Source organism: Branchiostoma lanceolatum, chromosome 1, assembly GCF_035083965.1.
Source record: "Branchiostoma lanceolatum isolate klBraLanc5 chromosome 1, klBraLanc5.hap2, whole genome shotgun sequence".
Taxonomy (NCBI): domain Eukaryota; kingdom Metazoa; phylum Chordata; class Leptocardii; order Amphioxiformes; family Branchiostomatidae; genus Branchiostoma; species Branchiostoma lanceolatum.
In genome coordinates, this window is record NC_089722.1 from 27,218,772 (window position 1) to 27,246,257 (window position 27,486).

General features: G+C 39.7%; 2 protein-coding genes across 3 annotated transcripts in view; both read right to left on the reverse strand.

The window, feature by feature from the left end:
- Window positions 1–8,154, reverse strand: part of LOC136446264 (synaptotagmin-C-like) — a 31,676-nt gene extending 23,522 nt beyond the window's left edge. The window contains exon 1 of the mRNA XM_066444602.1: window positions 8,034–8,154. Coding sequence (XP_066300699.1) covers window positions 8,034–8,095 — 62 coding nt within the window. The 5' untranslated portion in view covers window positions 8,096–8,154. The remainder of the gene's footprint in view (window positions 1–8,033) is intronic.
- A 4,211-nt stretch (window positions 8,155–12,365) lies between these two features.
- LOC136445882 (sodium- and chloride-dependent GABA transporter 1-like) lies at window positions 12,366–27,265 on the reverse strand. Of its 2 annotated transcripts, XM_066444098.1 has the most exons (15): window positions 26,817–27,265; window positions 24,314–24,448; window positions 22,565–22,602; window positions 21,760–21,857; window positions 20,905–21,020; window positions 19,511–19,643; window positions 19,014–19,148; window positions 18,417–18,520; window positions 17,954–18,078; window positions 17,562–17,674; window positions 17,085–17,225; window positions 15,568–15,667; window positions 15,175–15,275; window positions 14,648–14,815; window positions 12,366–13,868 (listed from the first exon to the last, which is right to left on the reverse strand). In XM_066444098.1, exons 1-15 carry the CDS (start codon window positions 27,260–27,262, stop codon window positions 13,686–13,688), a joined length of 2,136 nt encoding a protein of 711 aa, XP_066300195.1. In that variant the 5' UTR covers window positions 27,263–27,265; the 3' UTR covers window positions 12,366–13,685. The 2 variants fall into 2 exon arrangements, with proteins under 2 accessions (XP_066300195.1, XP_066300203.1); XM_066444106.1 differs by lacking the exon at window positions 22,565–22,602 and having other exon boundaries at window positions 26,817–27,160.
- Between the last annotated feature and the right edge of the window lie 221 nt (window positions 27,266–27,486).

Genomic DNA, 27,486 nt, shown 5'->3' on the forward strand with positions numbered 1-27,486 from the left:
TCGGCAAATTTCTGGCGTTTGCAGAAAACAAGATAAACAAACACACCACGAGAAAGAGAAAGTAATATTCTTTATTTTCATGGGTGACTTTGCCTGTAGAAACGAATAGTTTTTGTATCGCGGGTGTAGGAAGATGGTAGAAAATTTACCGATCGCCATGCGGTAGTTAGCCTATTTTCGCGGTAGCGTCGTTGGAATACAGTTGCGTCACGTTTGGTGCTTTGTCACGTTTGGTGCCTAGGCACGGTTTGTGACAGTGCCCGCGTGTCACAAACCGTGCCTGGAACAAAAACACGGTTTGTGACACTCGGACACCGTCACGAATGGTGCCCAACCGAGCACAGTTCGTGACACACAGGGGGTCTTATCCCATACTGTGCTTTTGGGCGGAGCTTAGTGTTTTGAGGGGGAGGAGTCTGCCCAACGCGTTTTTTTTCCCTGCAGCCCGCCATCTTTGTTTTTTTCGGGGCGCTGGGATGAGAAAGAATCAGCGTAATTCTCGCTCATTGAAATACATTTCGCGCTTGTCTTGGATGATTTGGACTTAGAGTTGATGTGGCACAAACAGACGGACGTCTCATCACGAATTTCTACAACAGAAATCCGTCCCGAACCGTGCCATTCACGACTGTGTCCTGAGGCACGGTTCGTGACAGTGCCGGAGTGTCACAAACAGTGCTTTTGCCCCAGGCAGGGTTTGTGACACTCGGGCACTGTCACAAACTGTGCCCAGGCACTTCCCGTAGCATTGATTTAGATCGGGCGAGCTGACTGCCTCGGGACGTCGAAGTAATCGGCAAGTGGCCCGATCCTAGTCTAGATCTGGTTTCCCTGGATAGAATATATTTAGTCTTACAATTTTTTTTTTTTTTTAGCATCTGTTATAGACACTGTCTCTTTGTGCCACTTCAATTCTAGGTCTAAGTTATTCAATTATTTTACAGAGCGAGAATTACGCTGTTCCTCCTTACCTCAGCGCCCCAAAAAACAAAGATGACGGGGGGATGGGGGGACTGCGGTAAACAAAAACACGCTGCCTTATATGGAAACGCGGGCATCACTGCCCCGTCAGTCACATTGATTGACAGCACTTCCGGGCACAGTCTGTGACGGTCGGGCTGTGTCACGTTCTGTGCCTGGGAAAGCATAGAACGTGACAGGCATGGTGTGTGACGGTACAAATACCTACTTGGAACGGACATTTTTTGTACCGCGGGTGTGGGAACAAGATGGAAAATTCACCGGCGATTTCCGTGGTAGCGTTTGAATACCTAATGTTTATTTTTCAGCTTACCGCTTAGTTCTGCACCTATTATTTAGGTGCAGGTCTTAATTTTTGATAGTCGCACCGTGCGACCGTGATTTTAAATATAGTCGCATTCTCAAAAAACTGGTCGCATACATGTTGTATGCGAGTCGCACTCACGAGCGCTGTGCGCGCGCGCGGATATCATCCGTAGAACCAAGTTAGCGTGGCCTAATTGCGGTTTGTGTGATCTTTTCAGGCAATTTCGAGGTAATTTCAAGTCCATTGCTTATCTGGGAAATCTCATGGTCTTTTGGAGCTAAATTCAGCGAGATGTGACTACGAGCGAGATGGTGGTTAGGTGTTAAGGGTCCCCCGAAAGTACGAAATGGAACGAAATGGAACGAAATGGAACGAAATGGAACGAAATGGAACGAAATGGAACGAAATGGAACGAAATGGAACGAAATGGAACGAAATGGAACGAAATGGAACGAAATGGAACGAAATGGAACGAAATGGAACGAAATGGAACGAACTAAAACTTATGTAACATTATGAAATGAAATACCAGTAGATATCGAAATATAAAGAACGTTGTAACATTCACAGTAGACGGGAACAGGAAGCAAATACATAATATAACGTGTTTTATTTCTTGAATCTGTTTGATAATAGTAAATACAACGTTTTTGCCAAGTTTGTGTGGCTAGATTCTTCCCTGAAAATGGGAGCGCCGCGTGCAAAGAGATCCACCGCTCTTCCTTTGTGTTTATCAACTATCTGCAAATGAACTGCTGAAAATAGCAGGGAAAACAAGCAAACGGAACTGAGTATCGAAGTAAGGACTAGATTATACAGAGGTTCGTGGTAACATTGCATCTCATAATTCACCAAGAGGGCATGAGGCAAACGTAATTTTATTATTTATACAGCGTGTTTGTGTGTTGTAAATGGAGCCCCGCATGCAAATGAACCGCCAATGTTGCCAGCGCATCAGAACTGTGCACGTGGGCGTGCTACCGACAGGTTGAATCAAACTCCGACTTCCAAGTTTTATTTATATACGGTATTAGTCCATAACTAGTACGTAGCATATGCATATCTCCGCAACAACGATTTTTGTACAACCAATTGTTCGGCTGATCGGCTGTCGGAGAATGGACCCCTACGTTAATGATATGCAAATGCAGCTCTGAGCTGTGTCACCAATGTGATAATTCACACTCCATTCAATCACGGGCGTGGCCTGAGAACTACCGCTGGATACATTCCTGCTTCCTTGTTCACGACAAAACAAAGGGAGGGTGTGAACGAGCAGGACATGGCTTCACAGTTCACAACACGCAAACACGATGTATAAATAATGAAGTTACGCTTGCCTCATGCCCTCTTGGTGAATTATAATTATGAGATGCAATGTTACCACCAACTTCTGTATAATCTAGCCTTTACTTCGATACTCAATTTCGTTCAAATTTGCTTGTTTTCCCTGTTATTTGCAGCAGTTCATTTGCAGGTAGTTGGTAAAATCAAGGAAGAGCGGCCAAGCTCTTTGCACGTACGCGGCGCTCCCATTTTCAGGGAAGAATCTAGCCACACAAACTTGGCAAAAACGTTGTATTTACTATTATCAAACAGATTCAAGAAATAAAACACGTTATATTATGTATTTGCTTCCTATTCCCGTCTACTGTGAATGTTACAACGTTCCTTATATTTCGATATTTACTGGTATTTCATTTCATAATGTTACATATGTTTTAGTTCGTTCCATTTCGTTCCATTTCGTTCCATTTCGTTCCATTTCGTTCCATTTCGTTCCATTTCGTTCCATTTCGTTCCATTTCGTTCCATTTCGTTCCATTTCGCACTTTCGGGGGACCGGGTGTGGGTGTTAAACCCACGAAGCGATAGGTCTTCGTGATACGGTAATGGGGTAAGGAATATTCTCGAGTAGCCTTCGTAACCCCTACCTCTCCTATTGAGCCCACTTATTCCGCTCTCTCCGTAAGTCGAGTTGTGTACATGTCTTGGTATGACGTTTCTTCTGACTATAACTTAGCGAGAAGAGGTGCTGTTTCATTTCTTTTCATGTGACCGTCGTGTCTTGTTACGTGGCGACAAAACGGTAAAAATCAAATAACGGTCTTCGTGCACCACGGTTGTTTGAAGGGTCGCACTGGTAATCATTGCCAAATTACATCCCTGTCGCATCAGGTTAGTAACAACGTCACACTGTATGGATCCAATATTTGAAGTTCTTTATAGGCCCACTTACAAAGTCTTATCGTCTTTCAAGATCCTATAGTTAGACTTGGAGTTATGTCTCAGACACGGTGAAGGTAGCAGACGCACACTGATGACGCACGCCTCAAGTTCCCAGGTGCGGTGTTTGATTACCCTTGGTGCAGGTGGTACAATTAAAGACGATTGGCCCATTGCCATACTCACATAGACTAGCTGAGAATTTCTCATTAGGCTACAGCAAGTAAGTTTAATGGATGAGTGGTGACATCAGCGCGCTCATTAATTTTCGTTTGATTTAAAAAAAAAAAAAAAATTTTCCCCTCCGCGGAGATGGTCAATGTGCATGACGAGAAAATTGCAAAACTGGGAAAATATGTCGTGTGGTAGCCTTGATTGTACATTTAGAAGTGAAACTAGTTCTATAGTTGTAAAAGCAACACCAATATGGAAGCCATGAGTGTAGTTGCTGGCTTGGTATAAGTGAAGTGATACCAATCTACCACACTAATGTCACCTTGTGCACTTCTTGAATACAGGAATAAACACTAGTTGGCTGTTTTGTTGCTTTAATTCCATTTTTACAATGTTTATGGTGCCTACTTTGAAACTGTAGCCATCTTGCTGTGGCCTTATACTGCCCTACCTACAACCAGCAAAGAGGAAACCTTCTTAGCAGTCGCCGGAACCTAGTAGGATCAAGCCTTGATTTGAACTATTTACATAAACAATTCCGTATTAACCTGCTACTCAGCTCAGGGTTCACCTATCCTGCCTCAAGAAACTAATAGAAATATTTTGCTTTTATCCTAAACTTACAATGGAATGAACTGCCCTACGTATAAACCATTCAAAGTGTTATTTATGATTATGAATACGACGTTGTTTAACAGTTTTCCTCCATCTCAACCCCAATGTTGTATCATTATTAATTACTGTACCCGTCTTTGTCATTGTCAGTTTTAATTTTAATCTTCCAGTGGGAATGCTAGTATTTGCAGCCCGCTAGAGTTCATCATCACAGTCTTCTAGTGTTCCATGTTCATTACGAAGTTAAATGGTGATTATATTCCCCTTCCAGTGGGAAGGGGGATATATTGTTTTTGCTTGCCTGTTCTTCTTCTTCTTCTTCTTCTTTCTTCTTCTTCTTCTGCCAAAAACCAAGTAGATGCGCGGTGGTAGCTCTACTAATGGTATTGCAGAAAGTTATATGTACCTTATGTTACAATGTACGGATGTTATATTTGAGATGTAGGTACCTGTAGGAAAGGTGAATACACCTGACAATAAATTATGCTAATGAGTACCTTATTTGCATAATCTATGCATAAACTTGTATTTCCCTTACCATAAAAGCTGTGGATGTCATCTTTGAAATGTAGGTACCTTTAGGAAAGGTGAATGCACCTGGACATAAATTATGGTAATGAGGACCTAATTTGCATAATTTATGCATAAACTTGTATTTCCCTTACCGTAAAAGCTGCAGATGTCATATTTGACATGTAGGTACCTTCAGGAAAGGTGAACACACCTGGCCATGACTTATGCTAATGTGGACCTCATTTGCATAATTTATGCATAAACTTATATTTCCCTTACCGTAAAAGCTGCGGATGTCATCTTTAAGATGTAGGTACCTTTAGGAAAGGTGAATGCACCTGGACATAAATTATGCTAATGAGGACCTAATTTGCATAATTTATGCATAAACTTGTATTTCCCTTACCGTAAAAGCTGCAGATGTCATATTTGACATGTAGGTACCTTTAGGAAAGGTGAACACACCTGGCCAAAAATTATGCTAATGCGGACCTCATTTGCATAATTAATGCATAAACTTGTATATTCCTAACTGTAAAAGCTACGGATGTCATATATGAGATGTAGGTACCTTTAGGAAAGGTCAGGAAACCTGGCCATAAATTATGCTAATGAGGACCTCATTTGCATAATTATCCATAAACTTGAATTTTCCTTACCGTAAAAGCTATGGATGTCATATTTGAGTTGTAGGTACCTTTAGGAAAGGCGACTACACCTGGCCATAAATTATGCTAATGTGGACCTCATTTGCATAATTAAGGCATAAACTTGTATTTCCCTTACCATGAAAGCTACGGATGTCATATTTGAGATGTAGGTACCATTAGGAAGGGTCATAAAACCTGGCCATAAATTATGCTAATGAGGGCCTCGTTTGCATAATTTATGCATATCCCTCACCGTCAAGGCTACGATTGTCATATTTCAGATGTAGGTACCTTTAGGAGAGGTGAACACACCTGTATATAAATTATGCTAATGCCGACCTCCTTTGCATAATTTATGCAGAGACTTCATGGTAATGGGAGGGGAATATCCTGCATTTTCCCGAAAATGTTGCCATTCTAGTTTAATTCTTTTTTAACTTACAAATCAAATTAGTCAGAACATCGGTGTCTTCTTGTTGTTTACAATAATGTGGCTACTACTTGTGCATCAGATTTTTGAGACAAGTAACAAGAAAGCTACCTAATATAAGTACCCATTTGAGTAATGAAGCTGTTGTAGTGCCTTTTAACGTGCACGAGGAACCTCCTCGATCACGGGACCCCCATTTTATGTCCATCCCTAAGACGGAAGTAGTTCCAACCAGGATGCCCTTCTCCGGATTCGAACTGGGGTCCCCCGGTTACCAACTGATGGAAACCAGGAGCTCAACTGTGAGGGTGCTACCACTTGAGCTACAGGCCTAGGGACATCCTTGGTAATTCAATCAACTCCCCAGTAGTTTCTTGCTATGCGATGAGAATATACTTTCAAAAGATCAGAATATAGAAACCTTTATGCGCCCGGCGAATCCGTTTACATCGACGAACGACAGCTACCTCATGATGTAAAGCACTCACGAACGATTCAAAACAAGTCCCTGAAGCTTTCTAGTCATCAGCTACGTTTGTCTATTCATTAGAAGAGAGAGGAAGATTGATTTGGATTGTAGGATGACGTTTGGCATCTAATATGATGTTGTGAGCACGTTGATAAACTCTTCAAAAGTCGTACACGATCGGGTAATGTCAATGCCGCAGTCTTGTTTAAATTTAGACATTTGATGATTTAAGTTTACTTGTCTTTCCCTTGTGGGTCAAAATTCATTGATATTTTTAACTGAAAGTGGAAGTGATATCGATCCGGTTTAGCTCATTGAAGAGCTATTCTTCTACTGGTCATGACAGGGAAGACAGGCTCTTTGAACGGTATTTACAGTTTCATTGCACCGGGGGAATTCCCCTAACTCCTTTCGACAAGCACAATGAGCAGTGAACCATTGCTTAAAGTCGCATTCTAAGGACTGCTATATCCCTTCCAGTAGCGCGCATGTCGGGTGAGCGACAACGATCGGGATTCGAACTCACGGCTTCTAGTTCCAGAGGCAGGGCCGCTAACCACTTCATTACGCACGCTACCTTGTAGAACCATGAAAGCCCGAAACTACAATTGACTACTATTGATTCTACGGGAGCACAGAGGATTTAAAACGTATCTCAGGGTCAGTGGCAAGAGCTGTACGTTTTATTGACCCCCAACACTGCTGGCCCTTAACACGTCTTTAGGATTTTCTACAACGTTCCGTAGCGTTTTTGTTTTTCTACGTATGACATTAATGAAAAAAAAATTCTTACAGTGGGTTCTAGGTATCTTGCTCTTTTATAATCTCTTGTTGGTTATCAAGCGTATTAGAATACGTCTTCTTTTCATTAAAAAATGACCGCTTTTAACCTCCTATTATTACTCGAAACCTCCCACACACATTAACCCTTCATTTTACACTATCTCCCTCGAAGCAGACGTAATAAAAGCAGTACTTAGGTGCCAAATAGCGCTTAGAACTGTCAGAACAACACCTTCGTTACAGTCAAACATGTCTATATATGGAGACTACTCAGTGGACTTAAAGAAATGATCACAGTAGACAGGTGGGCAGTATAGATTCTTACTGCTTGGGTCATTGGGGAAAATAACCTAAGGGACTATTGAATAAGTGGCCACAGAATGACAAGGTGGTCTTTATGCAGACGCGGTCACTTGAAAATATTTAACTGTACATGTGTCTTGACCTTGTGCCTACGCATTATGTGCATCACATATGCATTTTTGACATCACTGTTGACTCTTTGACATCACTATTCTTAACTCAAGTATTCAATTGGCAAACAAGTAGTGCATTTTGGTATCTTTCCAACGAAATAAGACCTGCCCTAGCACAAAGAAAGGAAAGTTAAGAATCTCAAAGAATAAGAACAGCCTGTCGAAAAACATAAAAGACAATGTAGCCTAAGCAAAAAATCAAATCAATGTGTGTGCAAAATTTCCAAAAGCAGACTGAAGCAGAAAGATAAACAAATTGTAGCATTACACCCGAGAGCATTGCAAGCGCATCAAGACTAAAGCAAGACCAATGCTAACGACGTATAACGTTACATACAGAATGAACAAGACGCTCACCAATGCACGAAGACGGAGAAGAAGACGGACACACACACACACAGAGTCTTACATGCCAGATTTCTTCAGCATCTCCAGAGAAAGCTTACGGATACGGTCTTGTATGTGGTCCATTTTGGCGGGAAGCGGCGGCTACTCTAGCGCGTGAACCAAAGACAAGGACGCTCGGTCAATATCAGACGATACTCACTGCAGCTAGGAAGGGACCCTGGATATTTCACAAGGGGGTGGTCGCAGAATGATTGTTTTTACAGAAAACATATACCACTTCTTATTAAGAGGAAAATTACTTCACAAAACAGCATTTCATATGTTTCAATAAGATTTGAATTTCAAATAAGATTCGACATGCAGAACTTCAAAGCATGTGCAATTGGCGAATAGTCAAATAAGCCAAACGGTGTAAAACACCCCCATTTGAAATTGGGTAGATCCTCTTCTCTCAACTCGCTTGTTTATCAGTTTGAAATTGAATAATATCTCGACTGTCAAATTACATCGACTAGACACTGTTAATGCAACATCAATTGATTCATCATAATCACTACATTATAGTTTTATATGTTGTGATTGTCAACTTAAGTTGTATTTGAAGTCTAACTTAATTGGATTTGAACTTGGATCAGATCTATATGACTCTGTCCGTATAAAATTTTCTTATAAAAATATTTTCAACGGTTAATCAGTAGTGATTATGATGAATCACCAAAACTCTAGCGTATCTAAACGCAATGCAATCAGTGAAATACCATCCACCCATTACGCGAATGCATATAATTAGCGCTAAAATCGTAATCAAAATACCAGGAGAAGGTCCCAAGTGACTTAATCAGTTTTATCACTTGCTGAATGTTAAAGCAAAGATAACCGAGATGAAGAGATCAAGATAGAAAGGGTGTTATTAGGAAAGCTAACAGATTCATTAGTATAGGACTCTCCTTGGGTTAACGTTATAGTGGGCGGAATGGGTCGTGACAAACGTATGAGAGTCATGAGACTAATGATTGACGTCATCATAGTTGACGTGGAAGTTTTTGAGTGGGGAATGTCAAAAAAGGGTCGCTTCAAAATTCATCTTGTGAATGTAGCAGTGCGTGGTTTAACTAATAAGCAGTTCGTAAGCACGTCAAGAAATTTGTGGATCAATACGTAATTTTTTGTACTCCTAGAAACAAAGCATAGGACTGGCACGGATGTTTTGTGGTCTATACAAATGTGATTCAGCGTTAAACATTCATTATACATAATACAGCAATTGAACGGATAAAATAATGATATCTTAAAAAGTGTATCTGCAGTTCAATAAGAGCCTCAACACAACATGCGTTGTGCAGAGTACGAGAGTCAAAGGTTACAACTTACACAAGATCAATATCTATACTGTAACCGTTGCCATTCAGTGATAACCTATTGCATGATAAGCAGATCAGAGACGAATTCTTTCAACGCAAACCATTATCTAGCAATCGCTACTATATTTTACTGACTATGTACGTACTTCGAGGCTTTTACAATGTAAATTATGTCTATTCAATACAACACAACAACATCTCAAAATTTAGAATCTAAGACGACAATGACCGGTGGTCGACCTTAACAAAGCGAGGGGCAGAACAACTGAGGATCTTGTGGCAGTCTGGAGATTGTAGGATTAAAAGTTTCACACTGGGTACTAATGCGCTCACTATCAACGAGGACTGACCTTAAGCTGAAACATGCACTTAACTATAAAGGGTGCCCGTAAGAGGTGAATTGCGTCTGTAGAGAGGGCTGTGCCTCGCCACTTTAAAGAGAGTTCGCACACCGTTATTAAGTGGGACCTTTGATAGCTATTAGGTTTACAGGGATAAAACGTTTTTTTTTTTTACACTTTAGGGAAGGCATAGTGAGTCTTTACTAATGTGACTTGCATTTAAAGCTCCTCTGGATTCATCATTCACTAGAAGCGATGGCCACTTAATGACCGTCTACTGTATTTCGATTCTCATTGTCTATTCCATTTCAAAAGTCTGTTACAGTGGAATAGCCCAATGAGAATCAAATAGTGTATGGGGGGGGGGGGGGGGGTGAAGTGTTATTATTTTAGTCATAGAAATACTAGAAAACAATTCATCAAAGAGCCATAGGAATGAAAATTCTAATAAAGAAGTGATATATTTTCTTTTCTAACGTAGTAAATACCAAGAATGCAACAGTGCCTTAGAAAGGTTAAACAACTTAAAAGAAAGACGTTTTAAAGAACACCATGCCGACGTATGCCACAGGTTCCATGATTTGTGTTTGATTATGTAATCTCAACCAAAGTGACACATACGCCAAAAATAGTTACTCAAGCAACTGGATAAGATTCCGAAACAGTCAGACGTTTCAGACAGCATCCGCTATCTTTTGTCACTGACTGAGGATGCTGTCTGAAAGATAGCGGATGCTATCTGAAAGTCTGTTTCGAAATCTTATCCAGTTGCTTGAGTAACTATTTTTGGCGTATCTTCTTACCTGGATGTCTAACCTTCATCAACGTATCAAAGTGACACATGTCATAAATATGATAGTCCCATCACCTACTGCTAAGGTATTATTTCTTATTAGATATGCAAACAAACTTACCTGCATAAATCACATCCGTTGACAATTTTCTCCGCCCGAATTACTGATGTCCCAAGATGGAAAATCCTATCCTGGCATATAAGGCTATCATACCACTTTCTCATTAATTGTGCAAATAACGTTCACTCAAGAGCACGAGATATTAAAACTGGACGTTTTATTGCAGTGCCATTAAAAGGCGCTAGGTGGTCCCGAATCACACTTCTTTGTATTGCTGACACCTATAGATATACCGCCATACGGAACTCATATCAAATGTCATACAGATCTATCCATAGCTGCTTGAGCTATCAAAGTATAACAAAACCAGTTCTTCAAAGGATGCATTCGCGCAATTCTTAGAATATTTTCAACTCAATCGCAGTACTATACTATCGGCCCCGCTCTTGAGGTGTCGCCAAAATCACCACTCACAGAGCCCTTCACGTGATATAGCCATAGCCAGGGCCCGAAGACAACCACTTGTTACCGAACGTATCTCTGTGAATTCAATTTTCCTGGCGCCGTTTGAGAATTACTCCCAAAGCGCCCGTTGCCATGAGTATGCCCTTATGGTGTGGACTAGACGATCAGTCTCCGAACTTAACCTTCACGTTCAAGACCTTACTCATTCGATTAGCTTATAACACCGCAGATAATATCAGAGTTATAGATGGCCATGTGAAAGGAATTTTTGTCAGAATTTCCCATTTTTTAGTTATTCAAATGTGCTTAATGAAGACAACCAAACTTAAAATATCCCGGATAGCAAAATCGTCATATTATTGACTTTTTTAGGTACATTTTATGCATCATTTCACATTTCCTGTTTTTTTTTTTCGGTATGGCGGCCTTGGAAAGGTGCCCTTTGCCAAGGAACACCGGTTCCGCCATACCTTTCACTTTGTTGGAGAAACGTGATAAACAAATCAGCGCAAAAACAACCTGTATAAAGTCCTACACCATTCTTTTTGGTGGTACCAAAGATTAGCTGGAAGTAAACAAAACAGTAGCTATTCAGAGGGTAAGTGTGGTCAACAACGTTGTATTTTCATTCCCATAAGCTTCCTATTCTAACAGTAATACAATACTAGGGATAGCTTAAAACCCTTAAGCTGACAGTTCCGGTTTTATCAGGGATACAGAAACATGCCCTGTGTGCCGCTCCCAGTTATAACTGGGATAGGGTCCCCCAGGAGATGCATGTAGCACTTGAAGCCCGGAAGTTAGGGCCGCCGGCTGTTTCGAGGGTTTCATGAGGGAGGTCAGGGGTCTAACATTTTTTTTATTTTTACTTGGCTGAAAATCTGGCAGCTTAGGGTTAAGTTACCATATAAAGAAATGGCCAGAAAACTGACTTTCAACATCATCCTAATCTTACATTGTGGAGCTTTAAAGAATGACACATAAAAATAAATCAAGAACTAAAACACCTCTGGTCATGGATTCTAATATCTTACAAACAAACCATTCTCCTTATACTACAGCAGACCCGAACCCACGCATACCTCCTTCGGGTTCGGAGGTCAAGTTTCGGCAACGTGGGTTCAGCTCTGCTATAGGACAATTAAACAGACAAAAAACTATGTGAGGCATCAAATCAACTGTACATGTAGCTACTCTCCAAGCAGAGGTTGAATGGGCATTGGGCTAGCGATAAAATATGACGGCATATGATAAAACGGTGACGATCTGCCCATTCAACCTCTGCTTGGAGAGTACATGTAGCAGTATGTCCAGAAGCACTAAAAATTTATGCTACAAGTTTGACAAACAATTTCAGACACAACGCTTTAAGTAAAAGTTGTTTCAAATGTGGACACTTTAATGTGTACAAAATGTATGTGACACACAATGTCTGGTCTGTAACTTTCAAAGGTGAAAGAGTGAACTACTACAGTAATGATTGTCTCACTTCAATAAATAAACTACTCAATTCACTGTTCCCACAAAATGAGCACTACTGCTAACCCTTGCATAGTAAGATTGCAAACTTAAGAAAAAAACATAATATGTAATATACTTCCTAAATTCATTGTTTTCATTCAGCCTCTGGTTATTTTTCGTGCTCTTTTACTTTAAAACTGCAAGTAGAAAATGCAGTGTTTCCTTCAAGTTCACATTATGTGTATCTATGATTTTGCCAATCAACTTAACTCCTTAACAAAGTCAGTTCAAAACAAATTCCATAATCACCCAAGCAAACACACTACATGTAATGCTATGAAGTGCAAAATATGATAATTACCATAAGGCAAGGGTATCATCTAAAATCTCAAGTATTCAAATTATACATTTCTGTAATAATATGTACATGAGACTCATTTGCAGCCATTTGCATTACTTTTACACACAGAAGATTGTAGTAAAGTTGCAAGAGCTAAATATAAAAAAAAGATCATGGTACATTATAGTATTCTTAAGAATATCCAACATAACAGGAATTTCAGCAAAACAAATTCTGACGAATGTATTAGCGTATACTTACTGTTACCTTTGGTAACCTGTTCCAAATATCAAAAATGTCATTCACTTTCAATGTAAAAAAGCAGCTTTGCAAAATTTACAGCATTGCTATGAAACTTAAAGTCATTATCATCATACGGCTCTAAATGTAACTTGCCCTATAACATCAATGAAAGCTTAATATAAATACATTGCCTGGAATGTATTATAAAAATGCTGGTTTAGGTCCTTCTTCCTACTTACAGAATCCTTTTCACTTCTGACAAGAGAAAAAAAAGTAACAAAATTCATGATTTTGTGACAGAATTATACCTATTCCCTTTGAAAGGTTTCTGTCATTATCAGAGTGTGTATCAAATTCATAACAGACGATGTCGTATACTTGTCATTTAGGACACTAAGCACAGCTAGCGCATCCTCAATGCTAGCTTAAAACCTGACACTTGGAGTTAGATGTGCAAAGGTTTGATGTGATATGTCGTTTTAAGTTATATAACTTGGCACTGAAGAGCAGTTTCCCTTATCTCCAAGCAGATCTACCGATGGCAAGGCCCCCAGTGGCCAGTTTGATACTGTTTTGGCCCTCTGGATATGGTCTTGCCAGCAGTAGATTACATTTTACCAGTTATACAATACAGCAAGCCATAAAAACTCAAAGGGCACTCTCTTGCACTGGGGAGAGGGGTGGGGCTGAGGGGAAACCTTTGTGGCGGGAGATGTCGTTATACGATGGTGGTAGAGTTGGATCTTCCTTCCGGTATGAGCCAAATTCTTCTGGCTCAAACGTGAGGGACCCTCTGTCAGGAATCTTCGACTTCAGGGATGCCATGAAGCGCTGGAGGAAAAGCAAGTTAGATTTTAATCATCATTTCTTAGATTCTTTAATACAGACTAGCTTTAACAACGTTACAGACACTGTTTGGTTGAGAAAGGCAACAACATAATGTTGAACCTTTTGGGACATATCTTTTTCATTTGATTGGAACAGCTTTTTGTGCAATGATATAAGCTTTTAGCTCTTATTTCTGGAACTGTCTTAAAATGAATTTGTATTATATTTAAAAATTTGTACATTTTGAAAGAGAGATTGAAGAAAGTACCAATTGTTTTCCACTGATATAGGTATGGCCAACTTTCATAATTCTGCCAGGTATCCTCAGACTACAATTCAATCGAAAGAGATCTACTAATGCAGCACCAGTAAAATCCATGCACACATACCAAAACATTCTAGAGGGTTTCAAAATTTCACATTTTCAATGCCTTAGGGTACTTGGCGAAATCATGAGTTACTGTAAATGCAGAAATGTAAGCAGGGATTTAATTTTGTGGTAGGGAGAAAAATGGAGTGTTTGCGGTCACCGTGGTTTTGAGTTCAGGTTTGAAACAATAGTAGCGCTACAGTCACACAGTGGAACAGCTTTTTGTGGTGGTTTTAAGTTCACAGTGAAGAGTTCACCTAAAAAAAGTGAACATAAAACCACTGCAAACATTTCTGCATTAATAGTAATGACACAGAACATGGTAAAACCTCACATAAAGAAGTACTCAGAATTATACTTTCCCACCATACATATATTTGACAGGTATCTGTAACATTTCTTCTTTTCCTACCTCCACAAAGCCTCCTTTCTCCTTCAGCATTGCATGGATGGCTCCGATTGGTAGACAGATGATTGAAAGTGAGGCAATGACCCAGCCAATAGCCTGCCCCCATCCTGGGTAGTAGTAGTCACCATACCTTACAGGGGTGTACTGAATAAACCCAAAGATCATGATCCCCTAATAAAAGAGAGAGAAAAAAGACAATTAGAGATGGCAGACCTCACCCCTTTACCTATATTGCTTTGTGATCCTCTCAGTCTCACAGATAAAAACAAACAAACACTGAGGATGTATGGCATTGTATAAATCAAAATTTGCTATCATTTTTAATGTAACAATCAAGAAATCAAGGCTCAAAATCTAATTCTTATAAAATCAATGATTTATAGAAAAATCAACAAAAATCAATGAATCTAGAATAACAAAATCAGTTAAGCAGTTTTTTAAAATCTTATTAAAAAGTTATACAACATTGATGAACAATTCTAAAAACAAAGAATTAAGAACAATAAAAATGTCATATCTAGAACACTTACTCCAATGAGAATGGGAGACAGTCCGTACCAGCATACGATGAAGTACAGCCAGGGTTTGTTTCCTGTCATCTCTTCAATATTCCGGGCAAGCCTGTTGGCGCCTGAAAAATTACATCACAATTATCATAATTCAAAATTTCAAACATTCTATGAATAGGAAATAGGGAAATGAAATTTACTTTGTATTCTTCTGCATGGAAAAAAATTATAGGATTGGAATTTGGAATTTTTGATTTCAATGTGTGATTTAAGGTTTCCATGGGGGGCAGCTAATCTAGTGAAATTGACTTTGCACTATTTTACCATTAAAAGAAGTGAGAGAAAACTGGGTTTGTACTGAATATTGGTAGCAAAGAACATAACGTTTCCAAAAATAGCTTTTGTATGACTTACCGTATATCCATGAGATGGCAACAACTTCGAAAAACGCAATGACCATGAGAGAGATGGCCGCAGCGTAGAAGTCAATCAGCTGGAAGAAGTACATTCCTCCCTACAGAGACACAAATAATCACTATTGAAGGATTGAAGATACACCTGGTTCAAAGGGGTAGCTCTATTGGAAATGTAAGTAAAGATGAATGATTGTGTTCAATGAATATGAAAACTTCAATTTGTAATTATGTTGAATTGAAACTATGTTTATCATCAGTTTCAGCATAGTTTCAAAATCTTTCTTAGAATTCTCCAGATTTGTAAAACTCATAACTTTGCACATTTTGGGATATACCAGTCCTATAAAAGCAAGGTGTAACAAGTTTAAAACGTTGTGGTTTGGGGTTAAGATAATGTTTTTAAAGAGATCAACAAAGATATACAATGCAATGTCATCCAGTATGTTGCACTCCTGCATATATCTTCAACTTCAACTTGATATACCCCCAGATAGCCCCGCTAGTCGCAAAGTAGGGGGGGAGGAGGTCCCAGGCTAAGGCGGGCAGGCCTCCAGCCTGGCGCGGTATGACTCAACGGTGGGAGCCGTAACAACCGTGCCAGGCAGGGCGTTCCACTCGGGGATTGTGCGGGGTGTATGAATATTTGTAGGAGTCTGTCCGGGCGTTATGTGGTTGAAATTTGAGCGTGTGGCTCCCCCGGGTGCGCCCCTGAGCTGGTTTCAGTAGACTATCTGTATTAATATTGATGTAGTTATTGACTAGCTTATAGAAAAAGGTGAGGCGAGCGTTCCTCCTCCTTTCAGAGAGAAGGGGCCACTGCAGGTCAGTGAGCATTTGTGTCACGCTGCTAGTCCGCCGGTAGTCATTCAGAGTCACTCGGGCGGCCCTACGCTGGACGGCCTCCACCGCCTGTATCCCTTTGGTGGTGTACGGGTCCCAGACGATGGCACTATATTCCAAGTGGGGCCGCACCAGCGCTTTGTAACAAGTGGCCTTGACCCTAGATGGACAATGGGTCAAATTGCGCCGAATGACCCCTAGTACCCTACCTGCTTTGCTAGTGGCGTAGTTGATATGGGTGTCCCACCGCAGATCATTGGACGGTTGTACTCCAAGATAGGGGTGGGACTTGACACCGGTGAGGGCTTCTCCACAGAGGGAGTACTGGGTTAGAATGGGGTGCTTTTTACGGGTGATATGGAGGATGCGACATTTAGAGGGATTGAACGACATAAGCCAACGATTTTGCCAATCTGTTAACGCATCAAGATCAGACTGTAGACCTTGTGCGTCAGAAGGCGTGCTGATGGTTCGATAAATCAAGCAATCGTCGGCAAATAATCGAACATGTGAATCTACGGAGCTGGGGAGGTATATATCTAAACTTTGTATACCTGTACATGTTCTGCAAAAGAAATCTCTCATTCACAATGTTGTTCAAAGTGGTAGATATACGTAACCCGGCAGGAAAGTGTTAATGGAGTTAACATTTTCAATACTCTGAGTGAGTCTGACCTGTGCGATGTTGGGGAGCCCCAGCAGATACGACACACAGCATACGAGGAGGACCAACACCTCCTTCCTCTTCAGGTACTTCCTGATCAGTGGGTGGAAGTGGTCGTACAAGGTCGTGACGATCACCTCTACTGTGCAAAACTGTCATAATAAAAGGGATATTACAAATTAAAGTGTGTTCTTAAGAATTTGGTAAACAAACAGCGGTCATATTTTTCCTGCAAGATACATGTGCAACATTTGGTGACATTTGCTTACTTCAGATACAACCATGAAAACACAAAAATAAGGCCATCTACTGTATTACCTAGTACACTTAAAATTCAACAACATAATAATACACATATTACTGTACAGTACCAGCTTGATGAGGTTAAAAAGTCTACGACCGTAACAGTTTATGCTGCAATTCCCAAACCAATCAGTAGGAGGCACTGCTACATATACTACTGTACAGCATCATCATTTTGTAGATACCTGAGAGTCGATCCCCAGGAGAAGGAGCATGATGAAGAAGAGAATGGCCCAGAGAGGAGATACGGGCATCGTGGCTATGGCCTGGGGGTACACCACAAACGCCAGTCCTGGGCCTACAGTTTACATCAATAGAAAATATCATCTTAAGAAATATCTAAAAAATGTATAATGTACATGCCATATAGAAGGATATCTTTAGCTACTTTTATAGGCTTTTTCTAGAGTTATGATATACTGACATTTGACTGTAAGTCAGACTATGATAATTATTATATAACTGCAAGTTAGCGTAACAGTAACATGCATGGTCAAGTGGTGAGCAACTGATGTGTGAATAAAAAAACAGAGATGGGCATTGCCATACACGGTACAGGGAAGGACTGTGTGTTTACCTTGAGTAGCTACCTCCTCAACAGTAGTGCCCTGTAAGAACGCCATGTAGCCCATGACGGAAAAAATGGCGAATCCTGCCAAGAGACTGGTCGCCGAGTTGATGCACGCGATCATCAATGTGTCCCTGTGGATCAAGGTTAAAGTTAGTCATATAAACTTGTAAAAGGGCAAAGGTTAAGAGCCATAGCTTTGTACATGTCATAGGGACAGAAATCTCCAAGCAGATGTTGGGGTGAAAGATTGTACGGTTTTCTGCCTAACTTCTCTGTCATTGGATTGTTAGCTGGTGTATACGCCGAAGGGCGGTTATACCTGCTGGTGACACCACTAAACAGTTACTCAACATAATACCGTGCTTTGTTCTAAACATCATTACACTATTACTAAACAGTGTTACTTAATAATGTGCTTAATTGACAATTTGCACTTATTTGCACAAATGGATGACATTGTATATCTTACTTGAAGACGTTGTTGTTGAACTTGTTGTAGCTGGATAAGGCGATACAACCTCCGAAGGCGATGCCGATAGAATTGAAGTTCTGAGCAGCAGCATTGAGCCACACCTGCAAGGATAAAAAGAAATTTTAGAATAGCATAGTAAGAAAACAGTAACTGTTACACAACAAAAAGCATACTTTGTTCTAAATATTATCATACTCTACTTGTCCTGATACTTTGAAAAGGAGCATGAAACTTAAATTGACTTTTCTTCTAGTTCACTCTAGTTTTCTTCTAGTTCACTTCAAATTGAAAAAAAAGGCTTTAAATAACAGAAACCTTGAACAAAGGTTTGGTTTAAGTTTTCTAACTTCAACTCTATGTTGCCGGGTACCCAAAAAATGCCACTTAAAAAAAATGGTGTTATCGAGACCTTCTCAAGAATGTTTTGAACTCCTACTAGATATTTGAAGTGTGCATACAATCATGTTTACCTCTGGGATTACTGAAGCTGTGTTAGTTAAGTCCACTTCAAATCCACCAGGTTTTCTTTCTTAACGGTATTACGGTGACAAGCAGAAGTATCAAAGTTGACTGTCTGTTAAGATTTAAACTGACCTCAGCTGTACCCAAGAGATGCCATTTGGGCCTGAGGAAGTACACGATTCCGTCCACAGCTCCATCCAACGTCACGCCGCGTATCAGGAGGGCAATCAACACGATATACGGGAACGTCGCAGTGAAATAGACCACCTGTAAGTATAGATAAAATATGAACTTCTTAAAACTAACTCAGATTCATGAATACTATTCTGATGATAGTCTTTTATTACACAATGTCATGTTGGATTCAGTGGAAATTGGACACCTATAGATGATGTCTCCAAGCAGATGTTGCGGTGAAAGATCGTAATCTTTCCTGTCTGCCAACATCTTTCACAACCATTCCTCAAGAAAAGCCTGGCATTCAAAAAACATTACGATCAGCCACCCAACATCTGCTTGGAGATTAGTCGTTTGGTCAATTTTGTTTAAAATGTACAGTAAATGTTACACAGAAAATATAAAGAAGACCTCCTACATGTACATAACGTATCATACAACTGTTCTCATACCTTTCCTGTTGATTTCACACCTTTGAAGATACACAGGTAGACAATGATCCAAGCCAGCAGTAGGGTGAGGGACAGATCCCACTGAGGAGCTCCAAAATCATCAATCCCACTACTGATCTCCAGGACATTGTGGCTGTGAATATACAAGGACATCATAATCAGTGATTTTGGCGACGCCTCAGGGGCGAGCCAAATTTTTACTATATTGTGTGCAGATTGCAAGAATTCTAGGAATTGTACAGGAATGTGAAAGTCCATGGGACAATAACTCAAGAATGCCTGGATGTATTGTCTTCATATTTTGTAGGTGGGTAGGTCTGTGGGAGACCTTGTAATGATTGGATTTTGGGCCCCCTAGCGACTTTCTATGGTACTGCAGGGGAACTTTCACTTTTCAAATCTCGTCTTCTGAACATGTTATAGTCATGATTTTTGTGGTGTATAGCTCTTTGTTAGGAAAATATGTCCTGTAGATTTGGACCCCCTAGCGGCTTTTTTTGGAACTGCAGGAGCTGATTTTGACTCAAACTTTGAAAGAGAATAACGCAAGAAGGGGATGACGGATCATCATAATTTTTGGTGTGTAGATAGCTTAAGTGATGATTTACATAATCATATGCCAATTATGCAAATCAATATCTGATTTGCATAATTAATGAGGACAGTTAATAAATCAGCTGCATTCTATTATAGGACTCTCAAACACATGACATATGTAACTGAGAAAGAGATAAATATCGATAGATATCAATTATGCAAATAGATACTTAATTTGCATAATTAATGACAAAATACTATAAATCCATAGTGGTAGATGATGGGGATTGAATTTTTGCACCATTTGTAAATGTGGCCACTATTAGACACAAATCTTGCATAGAGGGCCTCATTTACATAATTCATGAGGAAATGATAAGATATCATTTTTGGTGAAAACAATATTTTCATACATTGGACAACTTGTGTTATTTTGGTAGAGAATATGATCGACTAATATGATTTATGCCGAAATTATGCGAGGTCCTTATTTGCATGTGGGCTAAAAACGAAAACGTTAACAGAGACCACCGTCGCCATGGCAACATCTTTTTATGTTGCCAATCTTGTTCTTAATGTTTCTTTCCTCTTCATTTAAAAAAAATTGCATTGGTCAACTGGTATAACTATCCATCAGTGTAACAGTCTGACCTAAGCTAATTGCATGCTCGTAACAGCGTCTAATTAATACAAATACACCAAACAACTTGTCAGTCACCTTAACCATTAATATCTAGCTGTTTGAAGCTTTATCATAAACAAAGAGTGAAATGTGGTATTAGATTTTACCACTGGTTCCATTTAGAAATGATTTGCAAGAAAAACGAAGTTTTGAAAATTAAAAAAAGTATAATTACTCGAAGAACTCGTTGCTGGGTGAAGTGCTGTCGTTGTTAAGAAGGGAGCGGTTCAGACCAGTCGTGCAGTTTCCAGTGTTCCAGGGGTTGTCACATGACGCCCAGGGCAGTGGCTCCTGTGAAAACAACAACCTTGCATTTGACTTTAACCAGGGATGTCTCCAGGACCCATCATTTTGTCCCAGGACGGATATTTACTTCTTGGGATGGAAAAAAATATCACCCCTTAAAAAATGACTTTATGACATAAAATTGTATTTTGTAAACTAACAATGACATTTTTAACAAAGAAATTTGAGAACATGGGCTCGGAAACATAAGTGGGATGGAAAAAAAATTAAAGCTGGCAACAGCCCTGACTTTAGCACAGTTCCAATATTTCAACATAGTTCTTGCTATTGCCTTACATCAAATGCTAAATGGAGTTGGCTAAGAAATTAACTTTGTGTATTTTCAATTGATGTTCAGACTTTTTAACTATGTAGGTGTCGCATGCTTATATGATGATGAAAGTAAGTGGGGTAAAAACAATCAAAGTTCTAATCAAATTGTCAGAGGACTTCAAACCTACCAAGAGCCTACTGGAACAAGGGCACAGTTGGATCTTCAAAAAGCATTGGTACTGGTAGATCCATAAAATGTTAAACTTTACATTATAGAAATGTTTACACATGAAAATAAGGTGTTCCTTATTTACTTGTCTTTCTTTAGGAAATAAGTCGGACTCGTCTGGGTGTGTGTAAGACATGACTTGACATCACATGATGCTTTCTCATATAACATGTAATTGCTATTTTACGTCACAGACGAAAATGATGACGGTTATATATATTGCCTTTAGTTCCTTCCACTGACCTGGAATGAGTTGAAAAGGTAGTACAGAGCCCAGGTGATGATGACATTATAGTAGGTGGAGAAAATAAATGTGATCACCACTGTAGCCAATCCAGCTCCTGAAAATTACAATGTAGGTCAAAGGTTACCAACAGCCACTATGAGTTATAACATTGTTATAGTCAAGAGTGGAATCTAGCCCTGCCAGATTCAAACAAGTTTGAAATATAATCAGTGTTAAATTCAGGAAGGGTTAAATCTCTGAAAAAGTACCCATGCAGGATTTTCAATCTAATCTAATCATGCCATAAATGGTTTGAATCAAACACTTTAATGTATAAAATCCTCATACTGAGTCATTGATATATGTTTGAAATTGTTTGTATAAAGTTTGAAAAAATGCTGCATGGTCTGTTTTGAGTAGGAGGGAAGATTTGCAGCATAAAATCTCAGAAAACAAGGATAACAAGCAGACAGCTCATTTCTAGAACCTTCCTGGTTAGTAACTGTCAAAGCAGATGGTTCCCACTGTAGCAGACCAGACTAAACCCCTGGAAGAATGTACCCGGGTACATTCTTCCAGGGACGTATTCTGGCCTGCTACACCTGGATATAATGAAATAACTTCATTGTGAAAATCAGATGGTTGATGTCGCTTCCTCATGCTGCAGAGGTGCTCTAAGAGTCCACAGTACTAAGTCTGCAAGCTGAACTTGAAAAGTAGTAAATGATAAAAAAAAAAAGGAACAAGGTTGAAGACAAGCTAGTAAGTTCTACCTGTTCAGAAGATTTTGATCGGGATGAGTTTGAACGGGATGATATTTACCGTTTGTGCGGTACCTTAGGCAAGACCTGTGTGAAAAACTGACAAGCAGAGGACAGATTGGGTCAAAGTTTAATTTTAAACCTCTGCATATCAATGTCAATAAAAAAAACCCACCAAAGCACCTGAAAAGGAAGATCATAACGTTACATTCGGGGCTCAAAAATCTTCTTTTGAGTCACCTACAATGTTGCAATTTGTCGCAAATTTACCAGTCACTTGAGAAAACTATCTGGAAACATCCAAGCTGTTTTTTTGGACAAACTACAATTTATATAATAATTCAATATTCATCATACTATGCACTTAACATGTGCCTTTGACCTAGGTCAAAGGATTACAAGGAGAGTTGCTGTAGGAACTGCTATTTGTCAGCTTCTTCCGATGTAGCCTTAGTTTGAAATAATTGGCTACTTCATCCTTCTCCATTTCATTTAGCAGAAAATTCTTGTTGCCTGTAAATTTCAATTTCTTCATATCCTAAGCTGGACTCTTAAAATACATTCTGCATTATTTGCATACAGCATTAGTGAGTATTTCGAGCTCAGAAATCTTAAATTCATAGATCTTAAGAAGGTATAGCTTGTCAGCTGTCTAGAGTCACATGGTTAGTATACACGTCTAAAACATCTCACAGGAAAAAGCCTGACATGAATATAATATCTATAGTTAGAGTAAGTATAACATATTCATAGCCGCAGTACCGTAAATGCATTTAAGTTCGTGGTGGTTTTATCTTCAAGGTTTCTGCCGCGACCTCTTCACCACGACCTTAAAACTACCGTAAAATGCTTGTTCTCTACTGCTCACCTACCCCATTGTTTCAACTGCAAAATTAATATCACCACGAACTTAAATGCATTTACAGTACTTAGTTAATGTGTGCATAACAACTGAACAGTAGACAGAATTCACAACTCTGCAGTTATCATACTCGGACCAAAATATTGTCTTCTTTTCATGAAAGGTATGTATGATTCATCACATACATGTATTAAAATATTGCAAATCAAACTTTTACCCCTGGGTTTCTTTAAACAATGCGCAGTATGCTTTGAAAACTAACAAAAGAGAAATTGCCTTTATTGACTTGGACTCCCTCTTCAGGTAATTCTGTGTGCAAAGCAAATAGCAATTCTCAAATAGTGTATCAAAGGCCTTCTACTGCTAGCAACACGTTTGATACACATGCTTGAAAAACAACTCAACGCCTGCATGGTTTAGCATGACGAAGCAAAAAGTCTCTTTGGGCCTACATGGGTTAAGGGGGTCCTGACAAACAGTCTAGGCTAAATTCTAATCTGAAGGGCCACCAATGAATTATGCTATGAAAATTTTTGCCACCCTAAATACGAATTACATGGAAATAGATACTGGCAGCTTTCCATACGGGAAATTAAAATAGCTTGTGTTAATTACCTTATAAAAATGAGTGTGCAGGCCACATGCACACTGTAATGTTATACAACTGTTATGTTATACAACTGTGAGCTTTTAGATTTGGTTATGAATGGGGATCAAAGTACAACGGAATCATGAAGTCCGAAATCTGCTGCGTCATTGTAAACACAAACCATTAGGCTACATATACATTTGTAGCCTTCTTGCACAAACCGAAAGAGAGAAAAAAAAAGAATGCTTTTAAAAACTGACACCAGACATGGCCTACCGGTCATTGGTCACACTGTCAGACAAATGATAGAAAACTTTGGAAAAGAATAGAATAAGAAAAAAATGACTGTGGTATCATACCTTTCAGGAGAGGGCAGATCTTGCCCAGTGCCCCCACAGGCCCCTGCTGTGTGTACTGTCCCACTGCCAGCTCCATGTACAGGAGGGGAATACCACACAGGAACAGCATGATGAAGTAAGGGATGAGGAAGGCACCTGGAAAACACACGCACAAAGTTTTCAAAGCATGCGTGTGTACAAAGAAAGTATACAGTACTTGTGATCACATAAGATATAAATTGTGTCAGCAAAATCTTCTGACTACATGTATCTGTAAGTGATCTTTTATTGGTACAATGATATAGATGATATGGCAGTGTTCTCGCCTGGCCTTTTCAGCATAGGGGCCCCCTATGCTGTGATTTGGACCCCCTATGCTGTGATCTGGACACCTATGCTGTGTTTCAACCAGCATAGGGGTGTTTCTTTCTGGGACAAACCTTGTGACCCTTCATAAATCTTATAAAAAGTTCATATTTGGTTTTAGAATGAGGCTGTGACAGAGGAAAAACTCTATTGGGTTATGAATTTACAAATTTTCCGGGAGAACATGCCGGACTCCCTACTCTGGTCACTCCACCGAGTCCACGCGTGACTTGCACTTCGTTAAGTTGGCCTTCTGTACCTGACCCCTATGCTGTGAAAAAATCCTGGTGAGAACACTGTATGGCATAGGCATACTAGTAATGAACATATAGACTTATAAATATTGTTCATGGCCTTAATCTTTTGTTGTTAACATGCATTTCTACCTGTAAAGGTGTAATCTGAAAATATTGTAGGTTGGTATCTTATAATGATAATGTATTTTCAAACCTGATACCAACTGCAAGACTACCTAAAGTGATGTTTTCAACTTTAAATAATCAGGACTATAAGGTGCACCGAAAACTAGGCACTGCCACTGTGCATGTACACACAACAGGGTGTTTTGAACCTTATTGTCTAGATCTAATGTGTACCTTAAGAAACCTGACACTGACAGTGAGTTTACTCAACAGGGTGTTTTCAACCTGAACGTCTTAGGACCTTATACTTAACACTGCAGTAAACCAAGCAATGGCCATGTTTACTTGCCATGGCAACTGTTGCAGGGCTTACTTTTACTTGCTGTCTTGTATAAAGCCTGTACTACAAGACAGCAAGTAAAAATAAGCCCTACAAGTCGCCATGACTAACGTTAGATGTTTACTGTAATCATTTACCAAACTCTCCAACATCTCAAGGACGCTTTTAGCATCTCCAAGGCTAAAGTTTGGGAAGATACAAACAGCAGTCATAGTACTTAAAATTTCCAGCATACACAGAGTGTGAAGTGCACAACATGACAGAGCTACAATTTAAACTTTTCAGTCACAATGTGTTTGAATCGGCAAATATTTTCTGTTGATATTTTCTCAAAACATAAGTCTTCCTGTAAATGTGTATCAACACAGAATTCGAAGCTCTAGCATTCAGGCCACAACACCCAGCAAAAATCACTGAGTCATCGAGGTAAACAGAGTTTGACAACATACTTAGTGCTTATAGCAGACACACCTTGGTAAATAAAAAGCAATGCTATAGAATGCATAGATCCCATTTTCATTGCATGTCTACATGTTTATCATCACACAATAGGCATATATCATAGGGTATTCTACAAAAGGCAAAGACATGCACACTCACAGTTTTAAAAAATACCTGTTCAACAGGTTTGTGAAACAGTTACGTATCATGTTACAAGTAGCCCATTGTGAATGGTTAAAATAACTAAAAAGATATGCAAATCTTTTATAAGCATGGCTAAGGAGGGAGGGCAAATATAGATGTACAATCAAAAAAGTTAAAATCCATCAACTGTCCAAAATATGCCGCTTAAATGTTGAAAACTTGATATGTTTGTCTGTTCAATAATGCGTAAGATTTCAAAAACTGCTAGTTCCGTATAATAAATTCTTGGCATGTTATGTACAGAATGTGCCTGAAGAAGTTCCTGAAAAGGCAATTATTGATGAACTTTCGAGCTGGAAATTATATTTTTTCAGGTAGATATCTTCCTTTATTTATGGTTGTGCTTTATTTATAACGCAAAACACAACAGAAACACCCAGTGTAGTCCGGGACATATTTTTGCTTTTCCCGGATGTGTTAACACTACTACTTTAAGTATTACTAATAAATCTAAATATTATAAAACAGTTTTGTTGACATGGCAGATTTCTTTGACTATGACTTTTAGTTCCCATGGCCAACGGAACCTGTCCCATAAAGTCGGCCATGTCAACAAAACTGTTTTGTAATATTTAGATTTATCAGTCATACCTTAGTAGTTGTCTTAACCAAGGAGGTTAAAAGCAACAACAAAAAATGTAAGTAAATTAAACCCAAGCAGACAGACATTTTGGGACCATTCATTAAGAGGTTAAATCGCAAATGTTTTTAACTGATCAGTTTGTGACGACAACGGACTTTGAATGCCATGCACAAAACGTTACGACCTAAAAAATATGACAGCATGGCGGTGTGTACAAAGGAAACTTACCACCACCGCTTTTGTAGCAGAGGTAAGGAAACCTCCAGACGTTTCCCAGTCCGACAGCATAGCCGACCATGGCCAGGAGAAACTCGGCCTTCCGGGCCCACTGGTCCCTGGGTTCCCCCGGCTCCATGTTGTGTTCTGGCCCGCGGTGTTCGGGCTCGTCTTCTTCCTTGTCGAGCATCGGGTCTCTTACCCTGGTCTCCCGGCCGGGCTGGGTCCACACTGAGCTGAGCATGGTGGGGCCACGGGACCTGGTTCTTTGGCAAATATTTGCTGTACAGTTGTACAATGACCAGGAGTGTTATGTCATATTTTACTGCACGTTCGTTTGAGGTTCCTTGTGTCGACACCGGAAGCAGTAAACACTGAGACGGGCCTTGTCCGTGCGTCGGACGAGACCATTTCGTAAATATTCTGATATCCGTGCAAGCATTCATCATTTGACACATAACGATTTTAGATGCCATCATGCATTACATGAATACACTAAATGCAAAATTTGAATATCAAAATGATATTGAATGATAAAGGTGACCTTTATATCTGTGACCTACCCACGGGCACAATGAGAGAGTCCATTCAACACACAGACCACGCCCTAATTGAACGCTGGATGATAAACAACAAAGGCCCCGCCCCCCTGAACCAACACGGGACCGAGGCCCTTTCATGG